The sequence below is a fragment of the Betta splendens genome, chromosome 6, assembly GCF_900634795.4.
Source record: "Betta splendens chromosome 6, fBetSpl5.4, whole genome shotgun sequence".
NCBI classification, from domain to species: Eukaryota; Metazoa; Chordata; class Actinopteri; order Anabantiformes; family Osphronemidae; genus Betta; species Betta splendens.
Window position 1 is genome coordinate 1,641,686 of NC_040886.2, and position 24,951 is coordinate 1,666,636.

A 24,951-nucleotide genomic window follows, 5' to 3' on the forward strand; every position below is an offset into this window, starting at 1 on the left:
ATGATTCCAGATTTAATCTTTGCTATAAAAATTTCAAAAACAAATAAAAAAATTGCTGTGTGTAATTTGGTTTGGATTCAGTCATGGGATGTAGTTTTCCCTGTGTTTACCTCATAACAAGTGAGAGAATGTGATCACAGTTTGCTTTGTTTGGTCTCAGCGACTCCAGAAGATCCATTGCTGCACTTTCCCCTATTTATGTTGTTATTTTGAATGAACCGAGAGCTGTGAACATGATGCCACATGACAGGAGACTGTCTTAGTGACCTGTCACGCTGTGCTATCATCAACTTCTAGTAGAACTGTGCACAAGTAATGATTGCTCTTCCTCATCTTCTCCATGAGCGCCTACATTGTCTCTGTCAGCTGTACTTCTCCACAGCGTGTGTGTTTCCACGTCTCCATATTTTCAGTATGAATCTCTTGTGTTGGTGTTTAGCGCGTGTGGGTGGGTGTCCAACGCCAGTCCCACCTTCAGCATCACCATTCATCTCAATTTAACTGTGCTCAGTGGTTGTGTGTGTGTGTGTGTGTGTGTGTGTGTGTGTGTGTGTGTGTGTGTGTGTGTGTGTGTGTGTGTGTGTGTGTGTGCGCGGCCATCAGAGACTGTGGATGTATAAATCATTGGTGGAGATTACGGCTGTTTTATTATTCATGATGCAGGCCTTTTATTGCCAGTGATATTTATCTCTTCGCTATCTCCCATGACCTGCAAGAGAAAGAGGGATAAGGAAGAGAGGAAAAGAAAGAACGAAGGCGAACAAGAGGGGGCCAGCGTGGCCCTGTGTTTGGAGGGGGTGTGAGGCTTTAGCTGAGCTGTACATAAATAAATTTGTTAAGTGGGCGGGTGTGGTTGAGTGTGTGTGTGTGTGTGTGTGTGTGTGCTGCCTTCAGTTCACCCACTGTGAGGTCCAAAAGCGACACCATGCAGCAGTCCTGCGGAACGCACTGTTTTCTTCTTCCCTTTGTCTCTTCTCGCTCTTCGCATACATTCACGTCTCGCTCCTTTCTCTGCTTCTGTCGCTTAGACAGCAGTGTGTGTAGTTGTGTGTGGTTATATGCACAGTGTGTATGTGGATTAGTGTCTTTGTCTGAACATACATTTTAGTAGGTATTTTATCACTGATAGATTTGGGGAAATTTGTGTAGAGGTTTGACAACTTTGCACTCACAAACTACAGTGGAAAAGACAAGTATGAAAAGTCGTTTTAATGTACTAAACACGACAGAACCATAAATGTCATCAAACTAAAACCTGAATGAATGATTCTACTTAACCCACTGTCACTGTTCACATCCTCCTTCTTTGCAGTCTCAAAGTACCCTCACTAGGTGTTTTTCACCTGTTGTTGAGGTGGTGGCACTGGGAGCAGTGTGTAGGATGAACCACATGCCACACATCAACAGCTTCACGTCAGTGAGGTTTGTTGGTTCTCTTAATTCAGCACAGTGATTTAAAGAAATTAGTCAGCACGCTCTAAAACAAACAATAGTTCACACAACCTGAATGCAGCACGGCCACGACTCTGAATTGAAAGGTTTCAGAGTGGTCCACAGGGTGGCGTGCAGACTGGCCCACCCTAGATACCAGATATATCACACCTATGCCAGTGTACACGCATGTCATGGCACACACCTTTTCAACGGACACACGATGAAGTCGTCACCAGCATGAGACACACCTCTGGAATTGCTTGAATTTTTTTTTACTCTTTTGTAACATCTTCTTTTTTGTGCTTTCATGATTTTCAAGCACAAATTCGAACTCATAACTTATTAAGATCTTTGGACAAATAGTCAAGCCATCACTCCAGATGATGGACTCTGTTGGGTTTTCATTCCATGCAGTGAGACAGTTTTAACTAAGTGGTCCCCAGGATACTGCAGTCTGCCTGTGTGTGTGTGTCTGTCTCCATCTCTATCACACACACACACACACACACACACACACACAGCAATGTAGACCTGAAGCGGAGCATGTGTCGCAGGTCAGCCGTCCTGTCACCTCACAGGTGGCAGTAACAGCTGTTCGCACACACACGCCTGTAACTGCATCATGGAGCCCCATGTTACAGCAGAGACTCACTGGTACATTTCATATTGTTGGTCCTAGATTTGATTATTTATTTCTATTTACACTTTAATGGTGACACTGATACGTTCACTGTATAATGGGAATTAGATTCATAGTTTTGATTCTGTGAAATGGCTGAAACTCCAAAGCCAAGCAGTTTTCTGATATCTGTCAGTTTCTAAATACATAGTGTTGGATAAAGGCATAAGCTGTTCAGCACATACTGTATTCACTGCCAGGTGAAAACCTACGTAGACCAACAGCGCAGCGCATTAATCCACAGAACCAAAACTCAACTAAAACTAACAAGTAACCACAGTCTGTGGATGAGGCTGTCACCTGTGTGTCCGTCCCTCTCCACATAATAGAACACAATGAACTTTAATAAAGATGATATTCCTTTGCTCTATGCGTCTGGAACTCAAATAATGAAAAATATTGATTTGAAACATCTTTAAGTCAATATTGCTGTCTGTCATCAGGGACCACAGACCGAAGCGAGTCCAGAGTCTATCTGCTATTGTGAAGCTTACACCACCATCTAGTGGTTGAGGACGGTGGAGAGTTTGAACCACAAGCCACTGGCCTCGTTGCCATTGTAGGTTAATTGGGTATTATAATTATACTTACATGCTGATTGTGTTTCTTTTAAAATGAATGTACATGAAGTGAAGGATGTACATATACATAAATGATAATAGCATAATTTGGTCTTTGGTTCCAAAGATTAGGTTTTAGATGTCCATAGAATAAGCCTTGAAATGACAGGTTTCTATCTAGATCCATCACTCATAAAGCATCATTTATTGATCTAAAATCTATTTTATTATCCTTGTTCCCAGGGAGAAGGTCTAAAACAATTATTTTTAATAACAATTAATTTAGTGTAGTCAAAGAATTTAAACTTTAATTTTCCATAAAGTAGACCCTGCAGCCATTCTTTTTAATAGAAGTTAGCAGTCACAGACACTTTATTTTGGTTTATTAAACTGTCATCAGAATGAACACAATAAAGATCTTGATCCACTGTTGACCAGGCAGTCCTGTGCCTGTTTCATGGCACAGGACTGCAGTGACAGGTCACAGCTCACTCTAGACAGAAATGACAGCACACAGAGAGAGAACTGTTCCACATTGTGTCAGTGCAATAATATTTTGTAATATACAGGTAAACGTTACTGTGACAATCACCCCACTCTGTGCAACAATCAGAAAAGCAGAAAACCCACACGCTGGTAAAACGAAAACTGTCTGGTAGGTGTAAATAAGAGACTACGGTAGAAACTGCAGGAAGGAGGAATAGGACCTGGTGTAAAATACTTTTCATCATGGAGCACAAATCCCAGAAAAGGTTTTTTAACATTATTAGATTGACGAAGTAAATAATAATTAAACAAGGCTGTGTGACTAAGAGAAACTGTCAAATGTAACAAAATAGGAAGTGATCATGTCTTTATTCCAGATGTTCTCACTTACGGTACATGATATTTGTTATGTTACATCATTGATCTGATTCTTTTTTCCTTTGCTATTCCTCATAAACGCATGGCCTAGTAGCACTGAACACACACCAACCTTTAAACAGTCTCTTAGTAGAACACTCCAGGATAATCAGCGTTTAGTATAGTTAAAACTATCACAGACATTATCCTTGATGAAGATGCAAATTTATTTTTAAGATGGAATATTAAGTATACTGATACTTTCCTTCTGGATGCTTTTTAACAACCTTTTTTAAAAAGGGCTGATCATTGATTTTCACATCAAAATGTCTCGTGAGAAAAATATCAGTTTTTACAATCTTCTCAGGGTCAAATGTTCCCATGAATCAGAAGTTTCAAAACTGATGGTAAGAGTGAAAAGGGTGGGTGACACTTCAGTTCGACTGTAAATGTAGGTGCAATGTTTGCATGGAGACGATGAGCCTCCAAACTCTGTGTGTAGTGTCTGTAGTGAAGGATGTGGCTTTACAAAAAAAACTAATTTCAACCTCTAGCCTACCTTGAACTGTTATCATGTGGGATGGCAGATACTTGGCATCTGCATAGTTTCACTCACCCTCCTACCATTTCCTCTAACTGTCACTGTTTTCCTACAAAAGTGCAACTTTGGAGAAACATTACAATAAAAAGTAAACAATGATCAAGCCAGTCTAATGAGAAGCAAGGATTTAGTTTTGCTATTAGCTACATTAGTAAACCTACAGTAGGCTGAATACTCACGTGTAATAGGTGTAACTGAGTGTAATGGAAAAGTTGTACTTTAATGCTTTCATGTTTAATGTGTTCATTTCTGACTCTGTATAGTGACCATGCATTCTGTACTTGTTGATTAGACCCAGAACTGAACATTCTCAGACAGACAATCTATCTCCCTCTCAAGGTGACCGATTGTTCATGGCCTGAGTCTGCCTTTTAACCCTGGGCTCTGGCTCCTTTCTGTCTGATGCCTCACCAGACCCAAGGCTGTAGCCTTGTTTATTCCCTGTGTAATGTGAACATCTTCACCCACAGTGTGATAAGGAGATTCCACCAGGTCCAGGGAGAAAGGTTAAAAGGCAGAAGCAACTTGAGGATCGTGGGCTCTTTGCATTATACCTCCGTGGTGTGTGCACTGATCTCCCCAGCTGTTTTTTTATTTGCTTTCCCCATTATTTTTATTTTCTTTATTATTTCAATAAATCGCACAAAAGGACAACTCTCTCTCATCTGCTTCTTTATGGAAATTTCCACCACACTGAGGCAGTTTGATAAAGTCTTTACTTTCAAATACTATAAAGTACTATATTCTACTATATGCTACAGATCTAAACTGTGCTCATAGATCAGTTGTTGTTTATATTACATTTGTTCTTCTAGTTGTCTTTTAACTTTTTTGTTCACCTGGTGCTTCACCTTAAAATTCACATAACTATTTGTTATAGATAATATAAAGTAAAACTACAGTAGAATAGAATATGTGTACTATATGTGTACTGTAAGGCACTATGGCAACATTTAATTTTAAACATTACTACCGCTATAATTTCTCAGCCTTTCTGTGCAAAGTATTTAAAATGAATTGAGTGTTGAATGAAGGGCTGTAGCTCAGATGAAAGTGCTCAATTTTAACATAAAGCCAAGTCTACCATTATATATATTTTTTTTTTTTGAGGAATCACAGTCACATCCGCATTACATCTTGCTACAGTACCGTGGTAAATAAAAAAACTAAATAAAGCTTAAGTGAATACTTTCATATTTTTGTCATTTTTTGATTCTACAATATTGACAATTTTAATTTCTGATCCACTGAGTGACCCATTTATTTAAATTCTGATTTATTTCTCGGGGGAAACAATTATTAGGATTAGAGACCAACCAAGCATGCAAGCAGAATTGCATTTGTTTGTGTTTTTCTGATCTTGCAATAAAACAATCACCGCAATAAATTTATCTTATCTATTTTATCTATCTTAATTGTCTTCTACTATTAAAAATATTTCTCAAGTAAAGTACTGCAGTTGTCAGTAGCAAAGACAATAGTCCACTTCTTGGGGAAGTAATGTGACTTAGTCTCGTGTATAATAAATCACACCTGTCAAACAGTTTGATCTGAACATGGTGCAGTGCTCAGGGACTACAGCTGTTTCTCTGTGCCCTCCTTTTTTGTCTGGGTTTATGGACCTGTTGTGCCTCTCACTTTACCATCAATATATGTCTACCTACATTATTGCACATCACAGAAGTGCCAGAGAACAGTGTGGGTTATCGGAGGTCTGCTGTTCATTTTAACACATACTTTTAGGTTTGAAGAAAGTAAGTCCACTCTACAACAATAACTGTTGCATTTATCCATGTTCCACCGCTTATTCCCATGCGGGGTCTCGGGTGGTGCTGAAGCCGATCCCAGCTGTCTTTGGGGGGGAGGCAGAGTACACCCTGGACAGGTTGCCAGACCCTTGCACACACCTACGGGCAATTCTGAGTGACCAGTCAACCTAATGCATGTTTCTGAGAGAAAATGCAAACTCAAACCCAGGATTTGAACCCAGGCTCTTGTCACTGTGAGGTGACAGTGCTACCCACTGCACCACCATGCCGCCTTATAACTATTACAAATGCTGTGATTGGCACTATATCAATAAAACTGAATTGAAATAACTGTTAATCTTTTCTGATCTTTACAACACAAGTTGTCTCAAGGTTCACTCAGTAGTTGGACCTCAGAAGAGCACTTGCTAATACTGAGCCGACTAGAAAGCGTTTTACAATAATTAATTTAATTTAAAGAGTTTTTACACCACAACGGTCAAGCAGAATTGGTACAAATGAAAACATTACTGTCACCCTTGCCAGAAGTAGCTGACTAGCAATTAACAAGAAAACCAAGAGCATTGGTATATGTACCCTCGTAATGTCAGATTATGCAGTCAGCAAAAAACAAACTGTGCCAAATATTTTGGGAACTGCTTGTATGTAAACCCATTCACAAGGAACAAAGCATGTTAGTTGCCCAGTTGTTAATCCACATAAATGATGCTTAACACTAGACTGTACAAGGCGCTTCCACAAGACTTGTAACCTCATCGCACTCTGAGCTCTGACGTATTAATAACAGTCAATCTACGTCTTTGTTTTCACAACAACTACTGTATACAGATAATTATCTCGCATTCGGCACGAAAAGCACTCGCCTGTCGTGTTTTGATGACGTCATCGTTGGGACTTTCCGGATACGTCACTAGGGGCTTCCGAGTTTCTAAAGCTAGCGTTCCCTCTGCGTTAATGTTGTCAGACGCGGTAAACGCCACTGTGTCGTTCCGGGCCACGCACAGAAGACACCATGGAAACGTTGACGGCTCCGAACGAAGCCGAGCTGTTTGGATTTTGAGGAGCGGTTGTCAGAAGCGATAGTCAGTGCGACAGCCGGAATGTCAACAACGCGGCCCCTCCTCGGAATGAGGCGAGTCACCGAGCTAACGTGCTCGGAGCAGCCGAGCAGCAGGCTCCCTGCGCCCGCCGGCAGACAGCAACACGAGCCCCCCACCGTGGACGAGTTCACGGTCCTGGAGGACAAAGAAGACGAGCTGAAATGCGCTAAACCTCGAGTGGAGCAGGTTTTTAAAGTAACGTTCACTATTATAGGTTTACTGGACCACACAGGACAGCAGCACGGCAGCAAAACATCACGGCAGATATGGCTGCAGCTGAAAGGCAACAGAGACGACGTCTCCAAGGCAAAGGTAGAGTTCACAGAGTGTAGAGTTTCACATGTATGTCTCAGAAATTAGGTAAAAATGAATACCCCACATAACCATTATGCACCTGGTGAACAGGTGTATCAGCGTCCAGTCAGGTCAGTCGCACCATCACGCCTCTGCCGTAGGCAGGTTATATGTTGCTCTATGGTGATCTTAGATACAGACGTTTTAATGCTTGTGTCGTCCCGCATTATAAAGGCTAGATGTCTGTGTAAAGATCTTAATAGAGATACGAACTCTGAGTACTGTATATGAAGGTTCCACCACACCCGTGGTGTAAACAGCCCATTCGACATCTGTCACACATCCGATAATGCTGCCACATTATCATCACACTACTAATATTGTCACACCTAGTCACAAATGACATTTAACCTAGCAAATTCATCACACAAGGAGCATTTTGCTTTTAAAATTATATTCTTTTAACATTTTTTGTGTGCTTCAAATGTCAAAATACACTGGTCCACTGCTGCCAAGCAATCATTTATGTTACTAGATGAGTAAACCACATTACAAGTCACGGTTTTGTCACATTATGGACAAACTGTAGGAGACTCTCTAAGAAGAGCAGAGTAACTTGCAACAATAAACATACACAAAAATCGGATGTTCCTTAGTGGAGTTTATCTCCACTTAGGTACAATGATCTAGGACATATGAATGATAGACTCCAGTACACTTGTGTGTCTAACTACTAATAATGATGATGATAATTATATTTCAACTTGCCTTTGCTTCTCAATGTGTAGTAGTCGTTTCTGTTGCTTATACAGCGCGCGAGCAGTGTGCTAGCAGCTCTTGCCATTGTCTAGACTTTTTCTAATGGGACACTCCACACAGGAACATGTCGCAATTTTATCATGGACCTGTACCCGATTTCTGTGAACCTGCAGTTACACAATATCTAGTACTGTATATAGTAATGCAGTCATCTCCTTTTGGAATTATAAGCCCAGCTCTTTTGTTAGGGTTGGCTCAACAATAACATTTAGGTACAGGTTAGATGAAAGTTCACGATATTAATTTCCAAGTAAAAACATGAGCTGATGAGCTTGTATCATTTAGACCATGAGCAGACCCACCTTTCATGATTTTGGTTGAGGTTTATCTTAGTGTCATCAATTCACAAATTGTTCTAGAACATTTGTGGCTCAACTCTGTTATCGACACATGGTGCATTGTCATATCTTTACTTGCGCTGTGGTTGTTTGTGATATCATGTGTTTTATGCTCTCAAACAATATATACAATCTTAAAAGATCATATCTATGATTTTCCATGCAAGGGAGTCTCTTTCTCTTTCTATTAGTTTCTCTTTCTACACAGTCCACTGCCTTTCTCAAAACATCAGCACATTAGTAAAATCTGAGTTTTATTCTTGTCAGTACTTGAATGGGAAGTTTGAGTTTTGGATCTGTACATTAGCCACAGCCAACAGCCAATGTAGTGTGGATAGGCTGTCAGCTAGTCTGCCACTTACCTCAATAGCCCCCTAACCTTGCTATTTAAAGCATGCTGTTTTGTGTAACCCATGATTCAAACCTTATTTATATGTCTTTACCTCACAAAAAATTGGCTCATGGTGGGTATGGTGTTTAAAATCTGGAAAAGAGTTTTTTGGGGGTGGGGACCTTAAATGTCTGAATTGGGGGTTGGGGACCCATTTTTTTAGTGTAGCATAACATTCAGACGTTCATGAGTACATGGATAAAACTAGTGTTAATTCATCAAAGCAAAGCATTTTAATAATAGTAATAGTCACCTGTTTATTAGAGGTAGATGGTGAAAGTTGTGGATCATAAATAAGAGGTGAATTGTCAGATTGAAACCCCCAACAGTAGGGAATGAAATTTTATTCATTACATCTTTTAAATGTTTTATAAACTGTATATTATCATTTCTTTTGGTCTGTATTGACTGTCCTCATACTTTACATGCACTCTGTAGTGTCCTTACCATAATATTAGTTTATTAGTGTGTTAGTTTTTATTTTATTTGGTTTATTGAATTTGTCATTCTGACTGATCTTTGCAATCATGTTGTTTTACGTCTACCATGCTTTCTAGTCACACCCACTTTGTCATGGTATTGTCAGGCAATAACGATAAAACCATGTAACAAAGCATCTGTAAGGAAGTTACCTCACCCACCTGCAAGTGATTCAGCTCAACATTTCCCACAGGCAGTAGATTCCCTGAGTCAATGACAGTGTTGAGTTTCAGCACGTGTACACAGTACACATATTTTCATTGTTTTCCCACATTCTTCAACAGTTCCATAGATTTTAAAGCTATGAAGTAAAGATGTGTCTTTGCTTCATCAATGCTATTGTTTAGTGCCATTCTCTCTATCTTTGCCTTGTCTTGCAGGAGTATGTTCGAGGACTGTGTGACCCAGAACTGCACAAACAGGAGCGCTACCCAGTAGACATGCACTGTATCTTTGCTGGTGCCCGAGGGCTCTTTCTGGACAGACTCATTCGGGATACAAGTGCTGAGGTTCTGGTGCTAGAACCGGGTCGTCTGCGGTTGCTGGGACAGGCTGAACCTGTAGTAATGGCCCAGAGTAGAGTTCAGCAGTTTGTAGCACTATTCCAGGTAGGTAATATGTTATCGCATACTACTATAATTATGGCTTACACTGCAGTGTAGGCCAGTAATGGAAACAAAACCTCTAAGTGGACCTTGATAACCTAAGCAGTAATACACTGTATGGATCTCTATCATCATGTCTAACTTTTATCATGTAGGTTTTACATTACAGTGAGAATGTAGATGTAGCCGGCAAGGGACTGAACCAATTGTACCATTCATTTTGTAGAGGTCTAGACAAGATTGTTAAAACAGTTTATGTTTAGAAATGTTTTCATCAACAAACATACAAAATGCTAAGTTTCTGAATTATACATTGTGGTGATCTCATGCTTATCTAACTGTAAAAAACAGTGTTGTAGAAAATAATTAGACTGAAGGCATCATCTTTACTTACCTTTTAATATAAATGAATCAGTAGGATATTGGATTATTGGTACTCTGACAGTTCAAATATGCAGTGCAGTGTTGGGAGAGAATGGCCCTACCCTTTGATTTCTCCCTCATAAACCCCTGTCATCATCAAGTGTCACCCTGTGTCTTTGTGTTAAGGAGAAGAGAAGTCTACCAAGCGACAGAGAGCCAGCAGTGAAGAGAGCCTTCAAGTCTTTTGTAGAAGAAAGAGCTGACAAGTTTACTATGGAGCTTCTACTGCTGCCCAGTGCACTGAAGGAAGAGTTGCTGGGACTGGCCCACAGCCCCACTGGCATAAACGCCTCATCCCTGGTTAGTGGATAGTTTTTATTAACTATAGGGATTTTTTTTATTAAATAAAGGTAATTCAGATTATTGAATTTTGAGCTTCGATTATTGATCATTTTGGTTTATCTTCTAGCGAACACAATTTTTTTTTAATGATTGAATACATTTTTTTTGCCTAATATGTAGGTTTAGAAACAGACAGATTGAAACAGATTGTGCAAATTTTGGCAGCTATAAGGTCAATATAGAATTTAAAAGACTTCACACTGAATCTGGTCTTATTAGGAGAACCACATAGGGTTCAAAAGGAAGTACAGTCTGAACCACAAGCATGAGAACTGTGTGATGGGAATTTGCACTGTATTTTCCTAACACGGGATTGACCTTTTGTTTCCGTCACCAGGTTCACCCCAACCACGCACTGCACCCAAGCATAGAGGTGGACCAGGATCGCTCGCAAAATAGCACTCCTGTGACAGAGCTCTCCAACCGTATTCTGGACACCAGCTTTGAAGAAAAGGGGACCACAACCGCACCTGTTAGTGGAGGTGGTAAAGCAACAGGTGGCGGGATCGGCTTAGGTCCTGACGTCATCCTGCTCAACGGCACTCGGCCCTCACACAAACGTCGTTCATCCGAGAGCGAAACTCGTAATACAAAAAGACAATATTCTCTGGAGAGGAGGGACGAATCACCAGACAGAGACAGAGAGAGACAGAGGGACAGAGAGGTCCAGGGTGGTGGTAGTGACTGTAGATCCAAAACCCCCTCTGCATCAGCATCCCTCTCCTCCTCAGCGAAGGCCAACACAGTCGATCCGCATATGCTGGACTCTAATGAGGGATTGTCAGATGAAGGTGAGGCTGTCAGTCCAGAAACCAACCTTCGCTGCCTGGTCAACTTCTTTAGGTAAATATTTGCAATTTAATTTGTCGTTTGTGTGATATTAGGTCTGTCAGGCGCAACCTCTTAACAGAATTATTAATAGTAATACTTTGACTTAGCTTTGTATTGTGCTGTAAAGGGTACAAATAGCTGATACAGCACCTTCCTCAGGGTGTGACGTAACAACGTGGCAGAATAAAAATAGATTCAAATGAGATGTGTCTTGACTAAACTGTAAAATCGTGGAGTCCATCACAAACCGTATGAAACTTTGTGGGCAACTAAATTCACTGTGCGCCCTGTCGACACGTCTACAATGTTTGGGATCGAATACTGGAGCGGCATACTGTGGCATGCTGGGAGTATTTAATCACCACGCCTTAAACACGCCTTTTTAAACGTCCATTTAACACTCATGTAATGCAAGATGAAATGTTGTTGAATCCAATTTTCTTCAGGACCATGGGTTACCAGAAGGAGGTGGTGGAGCGTGTCGTCAAGGAGACGGGACAAACGGAAGATACATTCCTCATTCTGGAGAAGATTGTTGAGGAAACTAGGCATTATGAAGATGGGCTGAAAGCAGTAGAAAAAAGACAATTGGATTTTGTGCAGTCTCCTGACGCTTCCTCGTCATCCTCCTCTGCAGTCTCTCGGTTTCGAGAGAAGGACCTTAACAGAACACTTGTAGACTCAGTCAGGTCCAAAGAGAGCATTAAGACAAATCAGCATGGAGGCAGCACCAACGGTCTGGGACACCGAAGGCAGTGCAGCGGCAGCGAGGCCACCACTCAGCAGGTACGTTTGTCTTTGTGAAATCACTGAAATCTGAAATTTTTGGCTTGTTCTGACTGTTTGAAATTTGTAAATCTAGTCCAGTTGCTTCTCCTTTATGCTGCCCTCAAGCATTATTATTAAAATGTAGTTTTTACATGGCATTGATTAAATGGTGAATTCAATTATAATTTCAGACTTTCCCCATTAAGAGAAGCTCCAGTGCTCAGGGTGGTGCAGTAAATTACGACGTTATTACCATTGACGACGATGATGATGACGTCACCCCTTCAGAAACCAAAACGGCAGAAAGTAGGACTTCCCATGCAATGAAGATGACACATCCTGACGTGTTTGGGTCCAGAACAGACTACTTGGCGCGGGGAGGGAGCAGCGTTTCATCCAAGGACTACCTGTCGAGGGGAGGGACTCAGACTTTAGGAGCATCAGTTAAAGTGGAGACCGTGACAGCGCTGCGCAGCACACCTCAGTGGTTGACTGCCACCACCACCACGCTGGCATCAACCCCCACTGTATGTATTACTGTGCATGACTTTTGACCCGACACTGACAAACATCCTGATACAATCATTCAAAGGGCTTGTTTTCTAGGATAGCTAGTCCTGATATAGTTTGATAAATACAACTAAATGTTGGGAAAATTGAATGACCTTCCTTTCCCCTAAGGAGGAAAAAAACTGTTCTGTGAAGCTGATGAACATTAAAATACATTTCAATGTCTTTATCTTTATTAGCTATGATTGGGATGTTAACACAATCATGCCTGAAAGAGAATACAATAACAACCTTCCAAGACCCCATGGTTCATGTTTTTAAGATTATTGATTGAGATTGATGATTGAGTATGCATGTCCCCACAAAGCGAGGCGTGGACTGATAGTAATATTCCTCGTGTTTTTCTCTCCTCTTCGTTTTCTTCAGTCTGCTCAGCCTGTCATACGCACCTCTGCCTCACCCTATCAAACCATTGCTCACACCGGTGCAGTCAGACCTGCAAATGATCCTCCAATACCCCTGGTCACTGGCTTGACTCGCTTCCATCAGTCGCTGAGAACTCCCTACACTCTGAAGCTGCCGAACGAACCTGGGTGTCCAGAGCTCAGACACATCATCATAGATGGCAGTAACGTGGCTATGGCGTGAGTCCACACACAGAAAAGCAAATATCATGCTGTTGGATCCCAATTAGAACTAAACAGCTTGTGTTTTTATCCTTGCAACAGTAGAGAGAAAAGGGTGACTTGTGTGTGTATAACATCTCCATTTGAAAACATATGGTGCTGAGGTGTAGATTCATACATTTTTAAAAATCTTTCATGTATGTGTCATTTGAAGACTGAGGTTCAATGACAAACATATCTTGAAATTTGACAATCTCCTTGTACTTATCAAACTTCTTGGTCCAGTCTCATCTCTGAAAGTGTTGTAGGTTTTGTTTGGGGGATTTTTACATTTCTCCACAGCAGTGCACATTAGTTAAGCTGGCTGCAGAAAGGTTTACATGCGAAAATGCTTCTTGTATAGTTGCACTGCACATCTGCCTTTGTGCGTCTTAATCATAAGCTTTTGTCTTAATTTAAGTATTTTTGTAACTACCTGATTATGGAAATGGATTAGGTAATAATAATTAGGTAAGGTGATGTCATATTAACATGCAGCCCACAGGATGACCCTAGAAGCAGCTGTATCTATAGCAATGCCACGACAGGATACCCAAGTTATGTAGTCGTTTATACCACTGTACACTATACAAAGTGGTTCACAGGCATCTGTGAATAAAGGGCCCTTTTGTGGTCACAATGATGTAATGTTTATAGATGTTCATGCATTTGTTCATGTTCAGTCTATCAACATGAACAAATAGATCACTCATGAGTTTCACTGATTAAATGATCAGAATCACAGAGCATGTTTTTCTCCTCACTTAGATTCAGCGTGTCTGTAAGTCCTGTGATGACAGTTACACACCTGTATCACATGTACCATGTTTAGTATGGATTGGCTGTAACTACAACCCGTTTTGTGTAGGTGCACCAAAACCGCCCCGAGCGTTCACTGTGATGTCACTCACCGCTTTTTGCACGAGAGTGTGCTGTTGAAGCCTGGCAGAGTGAGGCTGCTGTAGCGGCATCATATTAGTGTATGTGGGTGTACCATGAGGGTGTTTTTGAGAAGTAAGACCTTTTCTAGTAACGATGAATTTTTGCAGTGAGCGAGGCGTTTGCCACTCTTGTGTCTGTATGTATCACACAGGCACATATTAGGTCATATTAGAGCCATGTCTCCTCAGCTGGAGGTCACCGGGCCCTGACTTCTCTCTTTTGTAATAACTTGCTTTTATATTGTGAGTCACTCTCGTCCCCTTTCGTCTTTGCTCCTTGCTTACCAGAAAAAGGCTTAAACAAGGCCACCGTGTGCATCACTCTGGATGAATAGGTTTTTTCTTAAAACTGCTGATCGCTATTGTGTTTCTTAGGTCGTGGCAAGTGAGTTTTTCTAAACTCATTCAACTTCTAATGTGTACAAGTAAAAAAAATATATTCTTTTTCTATAGTATAAATTGAATTGCAGTAAAGTTGTTTTGCTAAGCTCTGGCATGGTTTTCCTTGTCAGGCTCTGTTCCTGGTTTGCCTTTACTGGCTACACACTGTCTTCCTGCCCTCTTGTCAATCATCACTTTCTCTTTCAACACTCAGTGGAACTTCCCTGTTGCACTGCGGCTTTGACCACAGACAGAACACCATCTTCTTCTGTAGCGCGTGTGTTATGTGGTATACAGAGGGCTAGTGAATGCTCAGGTGTGCATGCTAGGCTAAACTTGGGATATTACACGTGCAAGAACTGCAGCTTCTTTATTGACCCCCACATTTTGATTAATGTGAATCTTGCTTGTTGTCCTGTCCTTATAGCAAGCAGCTACACTGCCTAGGACAGAAGACTCATTCACAAAGCAGGGTGTTGACCATTTAGAACAGTTTTTCGCATCTCTCACATCAGGACGATTTTCTAGAAGACTAGTGATAAAAAAAACTTGTTAATGTTCAGATTTTCCCCAACATAGAAAAAGTTCATCATAGATGAAAAGACCATTGTACATCATTTTGGCATATGTTGGTGAGACACACAAAATGCATTAAAAGCATGTAGACTATTAGCTGAGGTCAAGAGTGGTGTTTTGGGTTTGTGGCTCACAGCAGCAGCATCCTGTTCCTGGGAGTTTCTCATCTCTCTGTTTATGTTGTCTTGTGGTCTGTATTACAGCTGTCTGACGTTTGTGTACATACTGTGAACGTCACTGTCATCAATGTGGGTCAGTTAGATTTTGGGTGTTTGGGTGACAATTTGTGTAAACAAACAAACAACTGTGTGTGTGTGTGTGTGTGTGTGTGTGTGTGTGTGTGTGTGTGTGTGTGTGTGTGTGTGTGTGTGTGTGTGTGTGTGTGGTGTGTGTGTGTGTGTGTGTATATATATATATATATATATATATATATATAGATATATATATTATATATATATATATATATATATATATATATATATATATATATATAACATGCTCTGATTTTCCTGTACTGAAAAACTTGATTACATAAGAGAGACCATATGTTCATTCAAGGATTGTAAGTCCAGTAAGTTAAGTTAATATCTCTGCATTTCAGCTGAGCGATGGTCATTGGTGTTTACAGAACAGCTTTAACATGGGGATTTTAAATTGATTTCTTTGGATGAAGTTTTATAGGTTCAGTTAATATGTTATTGCAAAGATCAGACTTGAGTCTAATGACTCTTGGAAAGCAAATGAAGTTTTAGAGTATGTATGCGTACATGCGTCCGTCTGCTCCCAGTTCTCATGCTGTCATTCTCCTCCTCTCCAGTCATGGCCTTCATCGATTCTTCTCCTGTCGAGGCATCGCACTGGCTGTTGAGACATTTTGGAAACGGGGTCACAGGGAAATCACAGTATTTGTCCCTCAGTGGCGTCAAAAGAGAGACCGGCTCACAACAGGTGCTATGCTACATGTGGACCAGGCAGTTTGGTATTATCGCACTGAAGTGCTCTGGCTCCGTCCTCCAACACATCTGTAAACGGAGCACGGATTAACCCCCTAATGGGCCAAAGTTATGTCTTTATTGAGAACCTAAACACTGCAATTGCATATTCTTTAAGCTCAATGTTAATGAAAAACAGTAAAGGACATTATTTGAATAATTTACAAAATAAAAATTACAGATGATTGCTGCTTAGCCCAATAAATATGCACTTGACTTTGAAATGAAACACAACAGATCACAGAAGAAAGGCGACTACAATTTGCTGGACTTACCAGCCTGTCTGTGGGCTCCAAATACATCAGCAATACATGACACACAGCGAAAGGAAACATCTGAGAGCAATTAAATCTGAAAACAAAAGAAATCAAAGAAATGCCATTTTAAAATATTTGAGTAGGGTAACTGTCCAGTATTAATGGATATGTTGATGTGTTATTGCAGAGCAACATTTTTTAAATCAACTGGAAGATCTGAGGCTCCTCTCCTTCACTCCCTCCAGAGAGGTCTGTGGACAGAGGATTTCCTCCCATGACGACAGGTAGTTTGCCTAAATGACACAGATGATGAATGCTTCTGAAGAATTCATAACAAAGCAAGAACAAATTATGCTTCGACTAGTGGGGGAAGAGATTTAACCACTTTGTTTTCTCTACAGAATTTATTTCCCTTATGAATTTATTCCCATGTGTTTGGGTAAAGCTGCAAATTAAAGCCAGGTCTCCCAAGTCAGTGTTTTTGCTGAATGTTTTTTTTGTTGTTGTTTTTGTGATCTTATTTACCTGCACGTCACGTGTAAGAGAAAGCTAAATATAACTGGACTGAGCCAGAGATGGGTTTCTGGGAAACTCCTCAGTGTCTAATACTCTGTCTCTGTCCCACTCTTATCTCTGACTTTCAGATTCCTGCTTCATCTCGCAGAAAAAACGGATGGGATTATTGTAACCAATGACAATCTGAGAGACTTTGTTGATACATCTGACACCTGGAGGAAGATCATCCAAGAGAGGTGATTGTTTTTGGTTTGTCATAAACGCAGCTCAGTCATTCAGTTATACACTCTCTTACCCAGAGAGATGACATGACATTTCAACCCACATCCAGGCAGCCTGCCAACCACAAGATGGGTTGTACTTTTTTATGATTTGATATTTAATTTTACACACTTTTATTTTAATAAATAATCAATCACTTTATTTTTATAAATAATCAGTCACTAGACAAGTCTGTATTATTTTAGTTTGGAAGAATATGTCGATGGGATATTTACGAGGGCTTTATATCGAGGTGTTCATTTATGGAGAAACCTTTTTACTTACAGGTTGCTTCAGTTCACTTTTGTGGAGGACCACTTTATGATCCCTGATGACCCCCTGGGAAAAAATGGACCTCACATCGACATCTTCCTGCGTAAAGATAACAGGTTGGGGATAGCTTGTATTTTTAGAGCAGACTAGTAGTGAAGGTAAATCAGTCGTCTAGATGATCACTAATGGGTGTCCCTGTAATTGTTACGCTCAGGAGATCTCCAATCACTCCTCCTCCTCTGAGACCCTCAGACCTCCAGTCGTCTTCCCAGCAGCAACCAGTTTATGTCCAGGCCCTCCACACTGCTCCTCGGGTCTCTGCCTCCACACCCCGGCCTCCTCCCTCCTTGATTCCCCACTCTGGGCCCTGGGTCCACTCTGGTCCCCCTGAATGGCACCCTCCCCGACGTTCCCCTCCTCCTTCACCCTCTCCCCCTCCTCAGCGGTCTCCAGGGGAGACGTCGGAGTTAAAGAGAAGGCTCTACGACATCTTCCCAGACCAGAAGCAGCGGATTGACCGCATCCTCAGTGACAACCCATATATGAGAGACTTGAACGCCTTGTCTGGGTTGTTGCTGGGATGAGGAACTGCCACAGCTGTGTGAATACAAAAATAAATGTGGTATATGTGACAGCATAAATATAATTTATTTCACCATATCTTCCAGCCTGGAGGATTTTTTTGGATGATGATGATGATTATTGCTGTTTTACACAAATACTGATTATCAAACCAGCTGCTACTGGCAAAAATTATTATTGGGATGTTTTTTTCCTCCATTTAAAATAAGTGAACATCACTAGTGTCTTTAGAAACAAAAGTATTAATAAAAATCATTTGTTGCTTAAAGCAGTCTATACTTCTCAGTTGACAAAAGATTAAGATTCCCTGAACTTTGTAGCAGCACCAGAAAATAAATGTACAAACCGGTACCTGAAATTGTTCCAGCTCTTCCAGTGTGTTGGTGGCTCCAGCTCAACACCTAATTCATTTTTACAATCCTTGATTACCTTCAACCTCCTCAAAGAGACAATCTCATGAACAGGACATTTTCAGGCTTTTGCATGGCTTCACATTGCAAACATACCGTGTGATATATACAATTGTGTTTTCTTAAACAGAGAATTTCAGTGAACAGTCTCAGCATTACGCAGTTATAACACCAGCACGGCAACGATGCAAACATTAACATTCCCTGTGGAGTTTCTAACCTGCTGACCAACACGTGAACATGTGATGTGCAGCCTAACCAGTGGTTTCAGCAGTGCTTGCTAGTAGCAGTGGCGGTTTTAAAATGCATTAAAAAACACAGTTTGAATGTAAACATAACTTTGATTTGTTGATATCAAACTCCAGAGGGACTGTTTCCCAGTGCACTTGATTAGTTGTACAATGATAAAAAGATACAAAATACAAAGATCTTTTATTGTTGCATCATCACACTCACATTTAGATTTAGTTTTAACAGTATGATGCTACATATTATTAGATGTTGCATTGTGCACTTTTGTTTCACTATGACTTATATTCCAATGCTGATCTGATCCATTACTGAAACCGAAGCAGCTCGTCTGTTACACTACAGCAGCCTAAACATTCGTTGTTTAAAGTTTATTCCTAATAACTTGTAAAAATATTTCTTGTTATGAGAAATTGACCAAATTTTTTTTGTCCGTTTGAGCACAATATTTCTTTTCAAATGGTCTTTACACCACCCAGTACCCTGGCAGAAACCAGTTGAGGCCTTTATACCCTACAAACAAATAAGTCTGTTTATCAATGACTGAGCTGTGACATGATCAGACGTGACCTTTGCTTGCTCTGTGTTGTTTCCCAAACTGTTGTTTTTTTAAGCTGTGGAAACCCAGCTGCTGAAACAGAATTCATTGTTCTTATGGTTTATGACTACGCACCTTGGATGACCCGTTCCAAGAACCAGTTGAAACAGTTCGATATTAAACACTGTTTTTGGGAGAATACACTAGTTCTAAAATCAACACGTTTTGTTGTGAGACACTTTGTGTTCTTGGCCAACACATGCCGCTTTATTGGCAGTTGGATGAAAAACACTACAAGAGTTCAGATTTATCTTTGTTTAATATTAAATTCGAACTGTGCCACATAAAATACCCTTGCTCACCAAAATAAGTCTTACAGACACTGAATTATTTGAGTTATTTGTAAAAAGTATTTAAAAGCTCACCTTTATGCACTGATGAGGACTCATGCTGTAGTGAGTGAAATACAGTTTCATTGATGAATTTCCAGAAAGCTTGTAGTGTTTTTCTAACGTCACAGAGAATGTGGACTGCATCAGAGTTTTGTAATATACAGACACTTTAAATCTCTGCACAAAAACTTTACAAGGTGTCAAAATCATTTTGGTTTCCATTTGCTTTGTTGTTGTTGCTGTAAGTCTTATCAAAGGACTTTTGTTGTATTATATGTTCTTGTGTACAGAATGTTCATTTCGTTCTATAAATACAAGCCTTTCTTGCCCATGGTGCACACATGTTTTTATGTACGTGATAAATAAATACAGCAGTCCCTTGAACCTTTATTTGCGTTCCCATCATTCTAGATTTCATACTGTATCTTGTGCTTTCAGTGCTAGCATCCTGTCACTCACCAGTTTTCTAACACTTTGTTCTTGTGAGGGCTATAGGTATGCTGGTGCTTATCCCAGGGGTACACAGTGGCCCAGTGACGCCAACAAGGACCTGTCCTGGTCTGACCCAGGTGCCTTTCTGTGTGGAGTTAAATGTCCACACAGAAACAGATATGTTTGTGGGGCTCCCTACAGTCCGTCTGTGTGGGCTCTCTGGTTTCCCAAACATGCGCTTGGGCTAAGTGGAGACTGAGAGTTGCTGTAAGGGCTTAGTGAGTCCTTGTCTGTCTGTGGGTTTACCTGATCTGTTTCCCAATGACAGCTTACTCCAATTCAATTCAATTCAGTTCAGTTTCATTTATATAACATGAGTTCACAACAAAAGTTGTCCATCTCCAGGCACTTAGAAGGATAAAGCAGATGAATGAAGGTTGTGTGAATGTGCTGTACTATGAATCCTGGTATGTAACAGATTCTAGTAACATGTATGTTTGTGTCAGGCATGGTAAAACTGCTGTTTATTCACTAGGAGGCGCTGTGCATTCAGCCATGGCCGTTAAAGTGAGGACCTTGATCATGGGCTTCACATTATATGGCTTCAACAGATGTCATCTGCACCATGTGTGACCACAGGTCTACATTTACTGTGATAAAAGTAGTTAAATACACTAAGACACACTATATCAGTCGTTTTTAGAAATAATTGGCTACAGTTGGAGAACAGTTGAAAATATTGAACATTTTCACCTTTATGCAGGAGGACTGAACTGATTAAATTAGAATTAGTGATGTGCAAGTGGATTAAGTTATGAATCCCATAACTGATTAAAGCATATCTTTAATAATTGTGTAATCAAAAAACTCTTTTCCTTCTGTTTAACTTTGTCATTGCATGTCTAATGACAACTCTTTGATGTATTCATGTAAATTTAGCTCATTCAGAATTAAACAGTGAGCGGTTGTTAACAATGAGGTAATTACTTACGGCTGTGTAATCTTACAGCATAAAAACTATTGATGCTCAGTTCAGTCACTATTTTTAAAGGCAATTTATATTTGCAGTCATGTCACCCACACATTTCCAAGTGTGAAAGCTTTTCTTAAAAATCGTGGGTGTGTCATGTACCATACAACATTTCCCTGACTCTCCTGTTTGGTTTGTTGCACCTGTTGGGGCAGAACAACCATGAGCCATTTTATAGTTTTTTTTACCTCACAATTTTTTTGTGACTATAGAAACTCAGCTATGCCCAACTTTCACCAGAATAGTTAAAAACATCTGTCCAGTTGTGACCCGAAGCTGTGGCATGTAAAAAGCCTTAGTGTTAAAGGCTGTGTCCATGTAGACAGGACAGATGCCAAAAGGAAATACATCTGGTGGGGCCTAAACGTCACACTGTACTTCCTGATATTGGATATGGAAGGATGTTGAAGTGAGGCCCTGCTGGGGACCTTGAATCCAACGTAGGTTGTTACACAAGCGCACGAGCGCCCTTCTTTTAGACATTTTGTCTTGATGCAAATGCGTGTGGTCCATCTCACACCCCAGACTCAGATCAGCTTTAGAACGATCTACACTAAGTGGATCATCAAAACGCTCAATATGTTTCAGTAATGTTTTCAGGCAAAAGTGGAATAAACTAAATAAAGATCAAGAGGATGTAGAAAGGAAATCAAGTCAGCACAGCTTGTCTTAGATTCAAACTGTATTATTATCATATCTATTATATTACATATCTTGCTTCACTCAAGATCTCACTCAATGGTGAAAGAAATGCATGCAGCCTGTCTTTCATTATTCAAACACATGTGCCTTGTTTCAGGCCAACGCCAACCATGTGCGTGTCCAGAGAATATTCCTCGGCTGCGACGGAAAATACTGATGCAATCATATGCAGGTTTGCTGTAGTCAAGCAATAGTCTGGGGAGAGTTCCCCAGAGGCCTGGCAGTGTAATGTGGGACATGCTGCAGTGTGCTTTGTTGCAAACAGAGGTCTTTGCAATAGCAAGCTGTGGTTCATAAGCAAATAGCTACACAATTCAACAGCTGGAAAAAAACATTATTGTGGTCTAGATTTCAGGAGATGGTAAAGACCCAAAGCAAAGATAAAGTACTCCAGCTGATTTTAATGTTTGTTCAATATCTTGAACATCTAATAAGAAAACCTTTAATTAACCCTCTCTCGAAGTGGAGAAATTGTGTCTCACAAAAGCATAACAGAGCTGAAAAATACAGCATTAGAAGTAAAGTTAAGTTGAGTTGGCACAGTACAACACTATACAGATGAGCAGTGAGTATGGAGTCATGGGAATGATTATTGCATATATTATATAGATATTCCACAGGTTTACACAAATTTTGCACAGAAGAAATTTTCAACATAACCACTGATGCAGTGAGTGAGTTCAGTAATGGACCAGGAGGTAATTAACAGTTCTGATTGTACAGTCTGACAGCAGCAGGTAGGAAGGATCTACGATATCTCTCCTTCACACAGCGAGGGTGGATCAGTCTGCTACTGAAGCTGCTCTCCAGAGCAGACAGTGAGTCCTCCAGTGGGTGAGAGACCTGGTCCATGATGGATGTCAGTTTAGCCAGGACCCTTCTCTCACCCACCTCCTGCACCGTGTCCAGAGTGCAGCCCAGGACAGAGCTGGACTTCTTGATGATCCTGTCCAGTCTCTTCCTGTCCCTCGCTGTGATGCTGCTGCCCCAGCAGACCACACCGTACAGGATGGCTGATGCCACCACAGAGTCATAGAAGGTCTTCAGGAGTGGCCCCTTCACTCCAAAAGACCGCAGTCTCCTCAGCAGGTAGAGTCTGCTCTGACCCTTCCTGTACAGTGCATCCGTGTTATGAGTCCAGTCCAGTTTATTGTTCAGATGCACTCCCAGGTACTTGTAAGAGTCCACTCTCTCAATGTCCCTTCCCTGGATGTGCATCGGTGGGATGACAGCAGGCTGCTGTCTGCGGAAATCCACCACCATCTCCTTTGTTTTCCCTACATTGATCAGGAGGTGGTTCCGCTGACATCAGTCCACAAAGTTCTGAGTGAGTCCTCTGTACTCTGCATCGTCATCATTGGTGATCAGTCCGACGATCGCAGAGTCGTCAGAGAACTTCTGCAGAACACAGCTGTCCGTGTTGTGTCTGAAGTCTGACGTGTAGAGGGTGAAAAGGAAGGGGGCCAGTACAGTCCCCTGTGGGGCCCCCACACTGCAGGTCAGAGTGTCAGACACACAGTCCCTGGCTCTCACAAACTGAGGCCTGTTTGTGAGATAGTCCATAATCCACTCCGTCAGATGAAGGTCCACACCAGCCTCCTCCAGTTTGTGTTTCAGAAGCATCGGCTGGATGGTGTTGAAGGCACTGGAGAAGTCAAAGAACATGATCCTCACAGTGCTGCCGGGCTTCTCTAGGTGGGAAAGGGCTCGATGTAGGAGGAAGATGACAGCGTCGTCTACTCCTATGCCGTGTCGGTAGGCGAACTGCAGCGGGTCCAGGTAGGTTCCCACTGCAGAGCGGAGGTGACCCAGGACCAGTCTCTCCAGCGTCTTCATCAGGTGTGATGTCAGAGCCACTGGTCTGAAGCTGCTGGGGTCTTTGGCGTGCGGTGTCTTGGGCACTGGTACCACGCAGGAGGTCTTCCAGAGCTGTGGTACCACCCTCAGCTTGAGGCTCAGGTTGAAGACATGCTCCATAACTCCACACAGTTCGCCTGCACAGGACTTTAGGAGTCTGGAGCTGATGCCGTCTGGTCCAGCTGCTTTCCTGGCATGACCTCCTTAAGCTCTTTTCTCACCTGGGTGCTGGAGAAGGATGGGGGTTGAGGGAGCGTCTCAGAGGAGTGACGTGGATGAATGTTGCTGGGATGAGTCAGGGGTCTGCAGGGCTGAGGGAGCTCCACTGATGCGAGGATATTAGCACATAAAGATGAAATAGTGTAACTGCCAGCATTGTACTGACACCTGAGCCCTGAACTTGATTTAGCACCTTTAACCGAAACAGCTGAGCCTAATGACTCACGAATTCTCCTGCTAAAGAAACAGAGACGAATGAATAAGAAATGTCACAGTAAAATAAAGAAGAGTTGATCTGATCTGTGTTTGACTGCCGCCAGCCCACTTCTCTAGTCTTATTCAAAACATGAAATCTTACACTAACAGACTGTGGAAAGGCTCTGAATGGTTACATACTGTATGTTACATGTTTAGTAATAATATATAGGCTGTTATGTTTATTTTTTCACAGTCAGGTGCTTTGACAAATGTGGCTTTTTAATGGACAAGTCAAATCCCAAATACAGTCTGTGCCAATGTTTCTCTGTTTTAGTGAGTCATGTCCTTAGTTGCCCGTGGTGCTGTATGTCATGCACAACCCTGTAGTTATGGTTAGAAAGACATAGACAAACGTTTCTATGCTTTAATCACTACCCACATCCCAATTTAATAGTCAGATTTCATGATCACAAAATTAAATTAATCCAGCATGAAGTTATTCGAGATCCAGAAGGCTTGACTTTGAATAGTGAGTTAGTGGGAGAGGAAATCCACAGTGGTATTCAATAGACTGTAACACAGCCAAAGAAACAAGCCATCATAATTCTCTTGTCACTGGGAAATGTGCAAAGCTGCCTCACGTGAGCCATTGTGAATTTGGGCACATGCTGTAGTTTTAGACCATCGTGTAAA

The 24,951-nt window shown here is 41.2% G+C and overlaps 1 protein-coding gene across 1 annotated transcript; it reads left to right on the forward strand.

Annotated features, from left to right (window-relative positions):
• Positions 1 to 6,773: 6,773 nt before the first annotated feature.
• On the forward strand, positions 6,774 to 20,210 carry n4bp1 (nedd4 binding protein 1). The gene is made up of 12 exons (XM_029153980.3): positions 6,774 to 7,298; positions 9,689 to 9,916; positions 10,463 to 10,636; positions 11,016 to 11,521; positions 11,956 to 12,295; positions 12,469 to 12,804; positions 13,214 to 13,431; positions 16,168 to 16,298; positions 16,787 to 16,883; positions 17,244 to 17,351; positions 17,664 to 17,765; positions 17,864 to 20,210. The coding sequence occupies exons 1-12, from the start codon at positions 6,987 to 6,989 to the stop codon at positions 18,231 to 18,233; spliced, it is 2,922 nt and encodes a 973-aa protein (XP_029009813.1). The 5' UTR covers positions 6,774 to 6,986; the 3' UTR covers positions 18,234 to 20,210.
• The last annotated feature ends 4,741 nt before the right edge of the window (positions 20,211 to 24,951 follow it).